Genomic DNA, 12,923 nt, shown 5'->3' with positions numbered 1-12,923 from the left:
GCCAAAAGATCATTAGCTCTTTCACCTTTTCCTGTGAATGGAGACTTTGTCATCTTTCCAATTAAACAAGATCTGCATGTCTCATATGATTCATAATCAAAAGAGGCCAAGAGTCCATCTTTATGGATTTTGGAAATGCGTTTCTCATTTATGTGGCCTAATCGACAATGCCAAAGGTAAGTTGGATTTAACTCATTAGGTTTCATCCTTTTAGTATTAATGTTATAAATAGGCATTTCAAGATCAACGGCATATAGTCCATTGTTCATTTGTCCAGTAGCATATAATATATCATTCAAATAAATTGAGCAACAATTGTTCTTTATTATAAATGAGAAACCAAACTTGTCCAAACAAGAAACGGAAATAATATTCCTGCTAATTGCAGGTACATAATAACAGTTCTCTAACTGAATTATTAAACCAATAGGTAAAGTCAATACATAAGTTCCTATGTCTAAAGCAGCAACCTTTGCTCCATTGCCAACTCGTAGGTCAACTTCACCTTTTACCAAATCTCTACTCCTTTTTAGCCCCTACACATTGGTACAAAAATGTGAGAACCACATCCAGTATCTAATACCCATGATGCAGAAGTAGATAAATTAATTTCAATAATAAAAATACCTGAAGTTGAAGTCTCTACTCCATTCTTCTTATCTTCCAGGTACTTTGGGCAGTTTCTCTTCTAGTGTCCTGTCTTACCGCAATGGAAGCAGGTGCCTTCCTTTGCTATGCCTCAACTAGGATTCAAAGCAGCAATAGTGGGTTTGGGTTTGGCAACTTCCTTGCCTTTCCCTTTATCACCCTGCTTGGTGGGTCTTTTGTTCTGTCTCTTTCCATTTTTGATCATCAGAATAGACTTCCCTTTTGACTTCAAATTCTGCTTAGCAGTTCTTAACATGGCTAGCAGTTTAGGAAGAGATTTGTCCATATCATTCATATTGAAATTAAGGACAAATTGACTGAATCTATCTGGCAACGATTGTAAGATCAAATCAGTCGCAAGTTCCTTTTCGAGGGGAAAACCCAATCTCTCAAGGTTCTCCATATACCCAATCATCTTGAGCACATGGGGACCTACAGGGGCTCCCTCAGCTAACTTGCCTTGAAAATGGTTTTTCAAACTTCAAATCTTTCATGCCTTGCTTGCTCTTGATAGAGCATCTTCAGGTGTTCGGTTATATCGAACGCTGCCATATTCTCATGTTTCTTTTGCAACTCTGAGTTCATGGTAGCTAGCATGAGGCAAGCAGTTTCATTGACATCATCGACATACTTCTTGTAAGCATATCTTTCTGCCTTAGGTGCAGAACTAGGAGGTTCCTCTTCAGGAAAAGGTTTCTCCAAGGCATACAACTTTCTATCATGTTTGAGGACAATCCTTAGATTTCAGTGTCAATCCAGAAAATTTGTCCCAGATAATTTTTCCTTGTCAAGGATTGATCGCAAAATGTTGTTAGAGGTGTTTGTTGTCATGGTAATCTACATGAAAATAATGAAAATATAAGTATCAATAATATATTTAATTAGGCCTTTAATTAAATATGCTCCCACTATTTTAGTCAAAACAAATGACCCTCACCATTTGATTCGGAAAATCCCGTTGGAAGATTTTCTAGTGGGTCGAGATCCACATTTCACTTTGTTTTAAGTCCGCGTAGGCGGATTACACAAAACTAGGTTATTTAGGTAGAAACTCCTTCCAATTGTATCTAATACAACTCTCGAATATTTTAGTTGGGTGAATATCTCCTTATTCCAATCCATCACATGGATCATTTCCAACTCTTGCTTCTAAACATATATAATCTTATTATAATTTGTTTAGTTAAGTTTGACCCATTGTTTAGCAATTGAATATTACAATTATCTCATCGCACCTTACTAATATAGAACATGCACCTCGCGTAGGCGAAACCTACATTATCCGATACTAGTCTTGATGAGTGGTAAAACTTGGAAAACATACACTTAGTATTTAATTTTAGGGAATTTGTAATTATTCTGATCTCACCGGCTTATTTATCATATAAATCGTCTCTCACATGCATCAACATACATTCACATGCATCAACATACATAATGAAACAGTTATGGCCCCTAGCGCAATTGTTCTCCCAAGCCAATGAAAGAACCTAAGCTAACCTAATAACGATCTAAGCTTCTCCAAGCAAGATCTTCAAGGTTGTCCTCATTTGGTATTGTATTATTCTCTTTCTTCATACATTACATTACATAAAAGAAACTCGTTTTACATATGAGGGAGTGAGATGAGAAAAGAATTTACATTAAGAGATTAAAAGAGAGACACGACACGCAGGTCGTATTTTAAAATCCCAAAACAAAATAAAGGAAAACTAAGGCCATAACCGATCACCACAAGACAATAATAATAAACACGTTATTATTATTAATTTAAATTCTGTTAATTAATTAAAACCAAATTAAATTTCGGCGACCGATCACACTACACAGAGTTAGCCAGGGGTTCCGCTGCCCGGTCAGCGAATGATGGTTCCGCTTCAACACTTGATACTTTAAAGCACAACTCTTGCGCATTTACAACCCTAATCGCATAACTCTTGATACTTTAAAGCACAACTCTTGCACAGTCACAACCCTAATCACATAACTCTTTGATAGCACAACCCTTGTGTCGTCATTAACCCTAATGCACCAATTTCAGACCGTCAAACACACCTCGATTGTTAATTCAGTGTGATTGATCAACACGTCATTGCTTCACCATACTAATGTCGGATCAAGAAGCAAATTACCATTGATCGCTCAAAGGAAAATAACCATTAAGTGTTTGAATGAACGAAACAGAAACAGTATATCATATATACCATATTTTGCATCAGGATTACTTATATCATATATATAATTTGATCGATCTCAATTGTGTAACCTATGGACGATCGATTTGTCGCTACATCACCATACTAACATCGGATTCCGAAGCATAGTTAACATCAATCATCCAAATCGTACACACATGATGCCAAATTTAATTACTCATTTATTCTTTGATTCATTTTGTCTTTTAATCGTATTAATACAGAAAATACAGAAAATAAACAGCTATCAGATGCATGGTTTCGTAAGTGGCTCTGATACCACTAAAGGAGAAGAGCGATCCAAAATGCAGCGGAATTTAAAAATTTCTCCTTTAGTGATCCTCACGAATGGGCATGATCAGTGGTAGAATCGTTACCTCTTGTGGCATACAGATCTACGGAGCAATCACGAACGTTGACGATGACAACGCCTCTACTTAGTCCACACGAATGGATTCCTTCAATCTCAATGTTAGCTGCTATGAATGAAGGCTTTGAGTGAGAGAGAGAGAGAGAGAGAGAGAGAGAGAGAGAGAGAGAGAGAGAGAGAGAGAGAGAGAGAGAGAGAGAGAAACGAAATTGCAAATTCACAAATGCTTCTGCACAAGGGTTCTATTTATAGAACCACTTGTGCGGGCTGCAAGCTAAAAAGCCCATTTAAGTGTATGTGACACATATCTTATAATATGCCAAAATCACTTAAGCGCGTGGTACCTTACCATATTTCGTATTCTACTTAAGTACACCGTACCTTACAATGTTCTACAATTCACTTAAGTGCACCATACTGCCGTACCTCGGGAAAAGTGAGAATACGACCTAAGTGAAGCGCGATCGCACGCTCGCAATGATGGACTGAACAGAGTCGCCACCGAACTTTATTTATTCCTAAAAAGGAAAGGGGAAATATCGATAAAACCCAAGAAAGAACGACAATGATTATGGTCGTCGCAACCAATATCAGGGTTCGGGAGTCGATTACGCAAGGGGAAGGTATTAACACCCCTCACGTCCGTTGTACTCAACGGGAACCATTAGGTTAGTTGTGTGCGTTAGTGTTGGTTTGAAATGTTAGGCTTTTCAAGTTATTAGGTAGGAAAGAAATAATAGAAGAGAGGAGAATATTTTTGGATTTTTGACGAAGGACTAAACCTAAGTTTTTTATTAGTGGGCCTGACAAAATTTACAAATCCTACTCCTACGTATCTCAACAGAGAAATCAAGGCTTACGTAGTTCTGGGTAGAAAAATGTTTGTTCGTTGGTCGATTTTAGCGAAAGCTATATTGAATTAATCGACGAAAACATTGTTTTACCCAAAACAGATGAGGAGCGGATGTATACCACACATCGAATGGATTTACAAATCAACATTCGGAAAAACGTCACTTATCTCAACTCAACAATCGTGGCCGAAACATTGCTTTGCATCACCTTAAGACAAGATATCTTTCGTTTATGAAAAGGGTTTTCTGATTAATCGCACGGCGGCGAGAAAGAGTTTGATTGGTTGGATGTATTTTTCAGTAATGGCGAGAACATGGATGAGCGAGATATCCATCTCGAATCCTAGTCTCAGGAGTGCACGGTATCCACCACATTCCATTTCCATCTTATTTGCAAAAGTGTTTGATAAGGATTAAGTGCTTTGAAGTTTGATTGAGAAAGGGGTTTGAAGAAACCGTATTGACAATGACGGCGAGAGTCAAGATAGGCGAGACATCCACCTCGAATCTTAATCTCAGGAGTGCACGGTATACACCATGTTCCATTTCCATCTTTATTGAAAGAGGTTATGATAGGAGTTAAGTATTTTGGAGTTTGAAAGATGAGTACTTGTGACTTGCAAGCTCTTACAGCTTGGGTCTAATACTCGGGACTACGTCTGGATATTCCACCCAAGTAGTCTGTTTCTCCCAACTTGTTAAGAAAATGGTTCAAATATTTATGAATGTTTTGGAGGGAAGACGAATATTTATGGCTTGCAAGCTCTTACAGCTTGAGCCTAACATTCGGGATTATAACTGGATATTCCATCCAGGATAATCTTTTTCTTCCAATTTTAATAAAAAATGGTTTGAAATTATATTGATATGATCAATGTACGAAAATTTGGAACTATTTATTTGAAAATGATTGAAACTAGTTTAGAAATGATGTGGATTAATTTTTGAAAATATAGTGAAAAGGGTTTTAAATGGAGATTGTTAGTAAGACCGAATGCAATACTAGAGAAACTAAAATGGGAATACTTATGTATATGAAATGAACATGGATATAGATAATACCTAATTAAAATACCAAACACATGAAAATCGATCAAACCAAACATCAAATAATTTACTAATTAAATGAAATTTAAACATCTTTATCAAATAAACTTCTAATTAATTAATTAACTAAAAAAATAAATGATGAGAGCTTATTCATGAAAAACGGAGTGTCCAAAGGAAAAATATGGGCTTAAAGCCCAATCACATAAAGATCCATAAAAACAAAGCAAATATAATCTAAATTAAATAAATAAATGAATAATATAAAAGAAAAGGAGCTGAAACACGGGGTGGGGCGGTACACCCCTTCCATCATTTATTTTGAAATTTAAAACCACTCTATCACAAAGGGTCACATGGCATGGCCATAAAAAACAAAACCAAAAAAACATAATGGGTTTATGAAGAATGTGTAAAAACGCAGGGACAGAACACTCACTCTCAACGGTTACCCTTTTTAGTAGTAAGAAAAATGACTCAGTTTAAACTTTCTCAAGCTCTTCCGCACTCTCATCTCTTTCACTCTTCCTCGATCTTACCCTCCTCTCATGCTCTTTCTCCTTTTCCGTCTCCCTCGACACCGTCGTCACCTTCACGCGCCTCCTTTCAATGCCGGTTTCCCCACACACCTTCATACTCCGGCGACTATCCTCCTTTGCCGGAGATAAGAGCTTCCTCCTGCTGCTGGCACCGCGAGAGAGACGAGGTGGACTGCCACTACAGCTGAATTGATACTCCAATGGTGACACGAAGTACATGTCAGCCTCACGTGGACGGCACGAGAGTGCTTCGTGGTGCCTCACCATCACAGTGTTGAGTGCTTTTCCTATGTTTTTTCCTCTCTTCATCATCAGACAAATAACCACCATCCTCAGCTTTTCTTTTGCTAGGCAAGACATCAAACAGATCTCTATTGGTTTGAGCTTCTTTAGGGTCTTTCTTTTCTTTAGCTATCCCAAAAACATCATGGCACAAGTCTTTCATAGAAGTGGAAACACTAGAAAATTCAGATTCAGAAGTACCACAAAGTTCAATTAGCTTAATCTTATCAACTTTAAGCTTTTGTCTCTTTGCACTTAAATAAAAAGCAACAGCCATGAACACCGGACGAGTAAAATCAGCACTAGCACGGCGAGCAGTCGGCAACGAAGCAAGAAACCTATCCTTATAAAGCTTGAGACCATCGCGAACATATGGTATAATCCTCACACACCCAAATCGAATAGACAATTCTCTCACATCTAGCTTCAACTTGACGCCGATGCCGTTGTGAAGTGAATTGTAAGATTTGATATAAGCTCTCTCAGACATTCCACTGAGTTTCACAGCAGATGATCGATAAAAAAGAACACCAAGCCTCGTCGCCGCGATATCCATGCAGATGATAGCTTTGGCAACCTCACCGACGCCGATGATGGAGAAATCAAATTGGACATCACAGAGACGACGGAGTTCGGCGGCTTTACGGATGAGGATTTTTGAATCGGAGAATCCGAGTTTTTTTGCAATTTCTGAGATATCCATTTTTTTTAGGGTTTTCTGAAACTGAACAGGGGAATGATGATTGAGAAATGGAAGATTATGGAAGTGTTGTTTTCAGGGTGGGAATATGGTGGTGATTTTGTGGGTCTATTTGGTTCTGTCAAAAGGAGTTACATGGAGGATTATGTTTTTGAGTGAGTGTGTTGGAGTTGTTGTCATTGCAGAAAACACCGGTAGAAAAGTGAGTGTGTTGGTGTTGTTGTTTCATGAGGCGAGCGGGTGGTGGTTAGGTGGTGACGGTGAGATGATGAGAAGAGAAGAGGAACGATCCTCTCAACTCCCTTTTTCCTTATCTTTCTGTTTTTTTTTATTTCGTGAGTTGAGAGGTTAAAAGAATCCCCCCAAAAAAATCATCCTCCTCCCACTTTATTAAGAAAAAGTCCACTTCTTAAAAATCAGTACTGAATCTTATTTTGAAAACAGGTTACCAATACTTTTTTTCTTTTCTAAAAATAAGGTCCCTTTTCCATTCTTGTGTCACATGGATTTCCAATTTTGTGGACTGTTTTCCTCTATCTCCCAAAAGCAAGATGTCGCATGTAATGTTTTTGTGTGTCTCCTCCTTCACATAGTACACATATTATATTACTGGGGTTTTCAAACTTTTATAATGGCACAAATGCCCTTAAGACGATTTGTGATTTAGAAAGAGTTTAGAACAATTAAATGCAAATAAAATTAAATAAATTAAAACAAATTAAATTAAAACAACAAGAGGATTAACCCTATTTATTTTTCTAAACATTTTGATAAAAAGTGAAATAAATTGACTAAAGAATGAATAAAATTTGAGCGTGAAAATGCCTGAAAAATTAAAATGAGTGCACCAAAATGATCAGTGCAAAATAAACTTATTGGAAAAATACAGCGTTTCTTTTAATTTTGAAATAAATTTTGACCGGTTAAACAGGCTTGAGCTGATCAAAAAGTGGCCGAAAAATTAGCTGAAAAATAAATCGAGCATACCAGATTAAACTATGCAAAACATAGATTAATAAAATTGATGTCTAGAAGCTTGATTTTAAAATTTTTCGTTCACTGATTTGACGCACATCCGTTGATTAATTCAACCGGTTTGTCTGTAGATCCGAAAAAATTATTTCGACTGATATTTTAGGCACTATGCGGTATGGAATGCATGGTATGCTATGTAGACATGCAATAACTATGATGAATGTATTGAATCAGCGGTTCAGTATCAAAATTGGGGTGTGACACATGCCTTACGATGTTCCTTAGTTCCTATATCTCTTATCAATCCGTCCTTTTGTGTGAGACCCTGTAGGTTTTCGCGACATTGACAATTATATTAAATCACATATTTAACATAATAAACAGTGAGTGGTATCTAACAACACATCACTGCTACCCAAGACAAGAAAATGTCATGTGATTTGACAAATCCTTTTATGATAATACTTATGTGTACAATTACCCTTTTGCCCTTATGTCTATATTGAACACAAGGCATAGACTGTGTCATCCTTGTCCAGTTTAATATTTAGCCCATAGACATTTATCCTGTTACGTAGGATGGGCAAATTCTATCTAGGTCACTCATGTCCCTCATCATGCTTCGTGGAGTACCCATTAACTTTCTTTATGGTCATCCAGTTACGAACAACGTTTGATCAACAATAAGGCACCCGACTCTACATCTAGGGTCCATAGTGGTTTCAGGTCGAAGGGTGGTATACACCATTATCACCATGAGAATAACTTATGACACTTTGTATAACATTCTATATAGTATTCTCATAGCGGGTCAATCTAGTATAAATATTACTCTTAATATTCATACCTATGTTTAAGACTTGATAACTCCTTATCAATGATCCATGAGATGTGATCATCAGTCTATATACATAATAGTCTTAATGCTTTAATGTTATCTCACTTCATAATAAAGCTCGATTACGAATACTTTAAGAATAATGTCCTTGTGTTTAATGTGATCTCATGATTAAGTCACACTTGATACATTAAACGAACTAGCTTTTCTAGGTATTTTATTAAACAAACATAATAAAGAAAAAGCCTTGTATTATTAATAAATAATTCGATACAAGTACCAAAAGTATTGGCCTCTAGGGCTTACGCCAACAGGAAATTCTCAAGTCAAAGAGACAAAGGCTCTGGCTCTTATTCAGAAATATGAAGCCTTCAAGATGGAGGATGATGAAGCTGTAGAGGTAATGTTTTCTAGATTTCAAACTTTAATTGCAGGACTCAAAGTTCTGGACAAGGGCTACGCAACTGCACATCATGTCAAAAAGATAGTCAGAAGCTTGCCAAAGAAGTGGAGACCCATGGTCACAACATTAAGGTTATCAAAAGATCTGAAGAATACCAGCCTTGAGGAACTCGTCAGTTTACTCAGAAGTCATGAGATAGATATTGAGGAAGATGAGCCTCAAAAGAAGATCAAGTATGTAGCACTGAAGTCCAAATCTGAAAGATGCAAGACAAAAAGGAACAAAGCCTTCCAAGCTTAAGAGGAAGACAATGATGACTCTAAAAAAGGAAGACTTTGACGATGAAGAAGACTTATCCCTTTTGACCAGACGAGTAAAACAACTCTGGAGAAAAAGGAATAACAACTTCAGAAGACCAAGACCCAAGGGAGATCACTCAGAATCAACCTCCAGATGTAAGTCAAACAAAGAAATAACATGCTATGTATGTAAGGAAACAGGTCATTACATAAACGAATGTCCAAAGCTGAAGAAAGAGAGCTCCAGAAGAGAAAGCTTCAAGAAAAGCTCATTCAAAACCAAAAATAGACTAATGGCTACCTGGGACGACAGTGAATCTGATTCCTCTGAATCAGACTCTAAAGAGCAGGAAAATGTTGCATTCATAGCCATCACCTTTGGAAATACATCAGATAGAGAATCTGATCCTGAAGAGGTATTTTCTGATCTTTCTCGCTCCGACCTTGAATCATGCCTTTCTGGAACTCTAAACTCATATCAGAAACTCAAACAAAAATTTAAGGCTTTAAAAGGGGTTCTTGAAAGAACCATCGAAGAATGTGATAAGCTTGAGATGACTACTTCAGAACTGAAATATGAAAATCAAACTTTGATAAAAGAGAGAGAGACTCCAAAAATAAACAGTGTCTAAAACTTGAAGAAGCATTATCTCAAGCCCCACAAACTTCTAACACAATAATATATTAATATGAAAAATCTTTTCAAAAGTTTCTGAAAAATGGGATAGAAAGAAGCAGAATGGCATCCATGATTTATGGAGTTAGTTAGAATAATAAAAGAGAAATATGGTATGTCCCCAGTGAAGATAAGTCTTCCACAGATGACAACCCTAAATCTCCTTTTTCTTATCACTACACACATACACAAGCACAACATTTTGATAATGCTAGAAAACCCAAAGTTCTTAGAAACTCTGGGAAAACTAATCACAAAGAACCCAAAAGATTATGGGTACCAAAGGATAAGATTGTTTATGTTGCAGATATCTTATGCAGCAGAGTTAAGACACCAATCATGGTACCTGGACTCTGGATGCTCGCGACACATGACGGGAAGAAAGTATATGTTCCAAAGCCTGGAACTTAAAGATGCTGACTTTGTAGGTTTCGGAGGAAATCAGAAAGTAAGAATCAGAGGCTCCATAACTATTAGTAATGGAACTCTTCCCTCTATATCTTATTTTCTCTATGTAGAAGGATTAATGCATAACCTGTTATCAATAAGTCAATTAAGTGACAACGGTTATGATGTAATCTTCAATCAAAAAACATGTAAAACAATTAATCAGAACAATGGAACAGTTTTATTCACTGGCAAGAGGAAAAACAATATTTACAAAACAAATCTTTCAGACCTAAAAGATCAAAATGTAAAATGTATGATGTCTGTTCATGAAGAGCAATGGGTATGCCATAGACGCTTGAGCCACATTAGCATGAGAAAACTCTCTCAGCTAAATAAACTTGAGTTAGTCAGAGGTCTACCTAAACTGAAGTATTCTTCAGAAGCTCTGTGTGAGGCATGTCAGAAAGGAAACTTTTCGGAAACATCTTTTAAAAAGAAAAATAGTGTTTCCACCTCTAAGCCTCTGGAACTTCTTCACATTGACCTTTTTGGGCCTGTTAAGACAGTGCCAGTCAATGGAAATAAGTATGGACTAGTTATTGTTGATGATTTTAGTCGTTGGACATGGGTAAAATTCCTAAAGCACAAGAGTGAGTCTCACTCTGTATTCACCAGCTTCTGTTCCAAAGTGCAAAACAAATTTGACTCTAAAATCATCAGAGTCAGAAGTGATCTTGGTGGCGAATTCGAGAATAAATTTTTTGAGGAACTATTTGACTCTAATGGAATATCCCATGATTTCTCCTGCCCTATAACTCCATAACAAAATAGAGTTGTAGAGAGGAAGAATAGGATACTCCAAGAGATGGCCAAAACCATGACCAATGAAATAAATGTGGCTAAGCACTTTTGGGATCTGTCGCATCTCGAAAAAATATGATTCCTCGTGGTGGTCGCGAAAAAAATTATGTTCGAACATAGTCGCCACTGAACTTTATTTATCCCAATGGAGGAATAGGAAAATATCGATAAAACCTTTAGGAAATGGAATAATGGTCATCGCAACCAATTTCGGGTTCGGGAGTGGATTACGTAAGGGGAAGGTATTAACACCCCTTACGTCCGTTGTACTCAACGGAAACCTTTTAGTTCTAATTTGCATTTCGAGTGTTAATTTATGTTTGTTTGTTATCTTTGGGTTATAAAATATTAGACATTGAAATGGATGAGAACCTCGTAAAGGGAAAGGGGAGGTTTTTTATTAGTGTGCTCGCGAAGATACATCAATCTCCTGCATACGTATCCTTATGGAATAATAAGGAAATCAGAGCATTCATAGTTTGGGAACTACGGTTGGTTGGTGTCTTTTATCGAACAGCTGTTTAGATCGCGTTCTACAGGCTAAACGTTGGCTTAAGCATTGGTTTGTTGTGCGCATTAGAAAGGATTAAACAGTGTTCTTTTTGAAAAGAGTTTTGGTCACACGGGGGTGACAAGTTGGATTAATATGTTGGATGTTTTGATTGGTTTCGATCGCACGAGGGGGAGAAAAGATAGATTGGTTATGTTGAGATTTTTGGTTGGATGACGATTACTCGGATAGTCGAGTAAGACAATTCGTATTCTAATAGTCGGGAAAGGAAATAGAAGACTCTAGATCACTTTATTTTTCATCTTTAAATATAGAAAGGATTTGATAATAATTAAAGTGTTTCGAACGGATGACGATTACTCGGATAATGGGGTAAGACAACTCGTATCCTAATAATCGGAAAAGGGAATAGAAGACTCTAGACCACTTTCTTTTTCATCTGAGTGATTATGAAAATAGGTTATCTATGATCGATGTATTTTAGAATGAACAACAAGTACTTGAATAGCTGAGTAAGACAACTCATATCCAAGCATTTGAGAAGAGGAGTTGAAAGCTCAAAACCATCTCCCTTTTCGTATAGTTAAGAAAGCGATTTCATTAAGTTGTATTTGCGGAAAAATGTTAATTGTTCGACTGACCGAGTGAGAGAACTCGTATTCATCCAATTGAGGAGTGAAGTTGAAAACTCAAAGTCAACTCCTTTTTCATTCAACTTATTGTAAAAAAAAATGTTTTGATTTAATCGGGGTATTTCAATTGAGTCTGAGAGAAAATACTCGACGTTGGATCGAGGTTTTAGATTTGTCTTTTGGATGAAGTGAATTTATTTAGTGTATTGCTCTTCTACTCGATAAAAATCGAATAGGTCTCATTGTAAGAAAGCTCAAGAGTAAGCTAAGTGAGGTTGATGGCGATGCTTTAAAAGCGATCGACTTACAAGGGTGTTTTGAATTGATTTGGAAAAGGCGCACTCGATATTGACCGAGGTTTGTATTTACATGTGATTATGAAATTTGGCTTATGCAACATGAATGCAAAGTAACCAACAAGAAATTAAAGAGTCTCATTGTAAGGTAGTCCAAGAGAAAGCCTTTTGTGTGCAAAAGTGACCTAAGCTAAACAAAGGATAATGGTCTTACAAACATGTCCCCCCTAAGGTGGTGCCATGATGCCATTCTTACAATATGCATGTAAGTTACGGATGAAAATCCAAGTGTTTACAAAATATCACAAAGAGTAAATGAAGACTTCCAAGCAAAGGTCCTAAGATGAAATCCTCTAAGTCCAAGTTGATTAAGAGTGAAGTGAATGTTTTTGGTCTTTATCATTTTA

At 36.8% G+C, this 12,923-nt stretch overlaps 1 protein-coding gene across 1 annotated transcript; it reads right to left on the bottom strand.

Moving 5' to 3' along the window:
* Positions 1-5,406: 5,406 nt before the first annotated feature.
* On the bottom strand, positions 5,407-7,059 carry LOC127115425 (origin of replication complex subunit 6). Its single transcript, XM_051046978.1, has one exon. The coding sequence runs from the start codon at positions 6,636-6,638 to the stop codon at positions 5,880-5,882; it is 759 nt and encodes a 252-aa protein (XP_050902935.1). The 5' UTR covers positions 6,639-7,059; the 3' UTR covers positions 5,407-5,879.
* Positions 7,060-12,923: the final 5,864 nt, after the last annotated feature.

The sequence above is a fragment of the Lathyrus oleraceus genome, chromosome 1 (genome assembly GCF_024323335.1).
Source record: "Lathyrus oleraceus cultivar Zhongwan6 chromosome 1, CAAS_Psat_ZW6_1.0, whole genome shotgun sequence".
NCBI lineage: Eukaryota > Viridiplantae > Streptophyta > Magnoliopsida > Fabales > Fabaceae > Lathyrus > Lathyrus oleraceus.
Note: the sequence above shows the minus strand (reverse complement) of the source record. Positions and strands in the feature narration are given on the sequence as shown.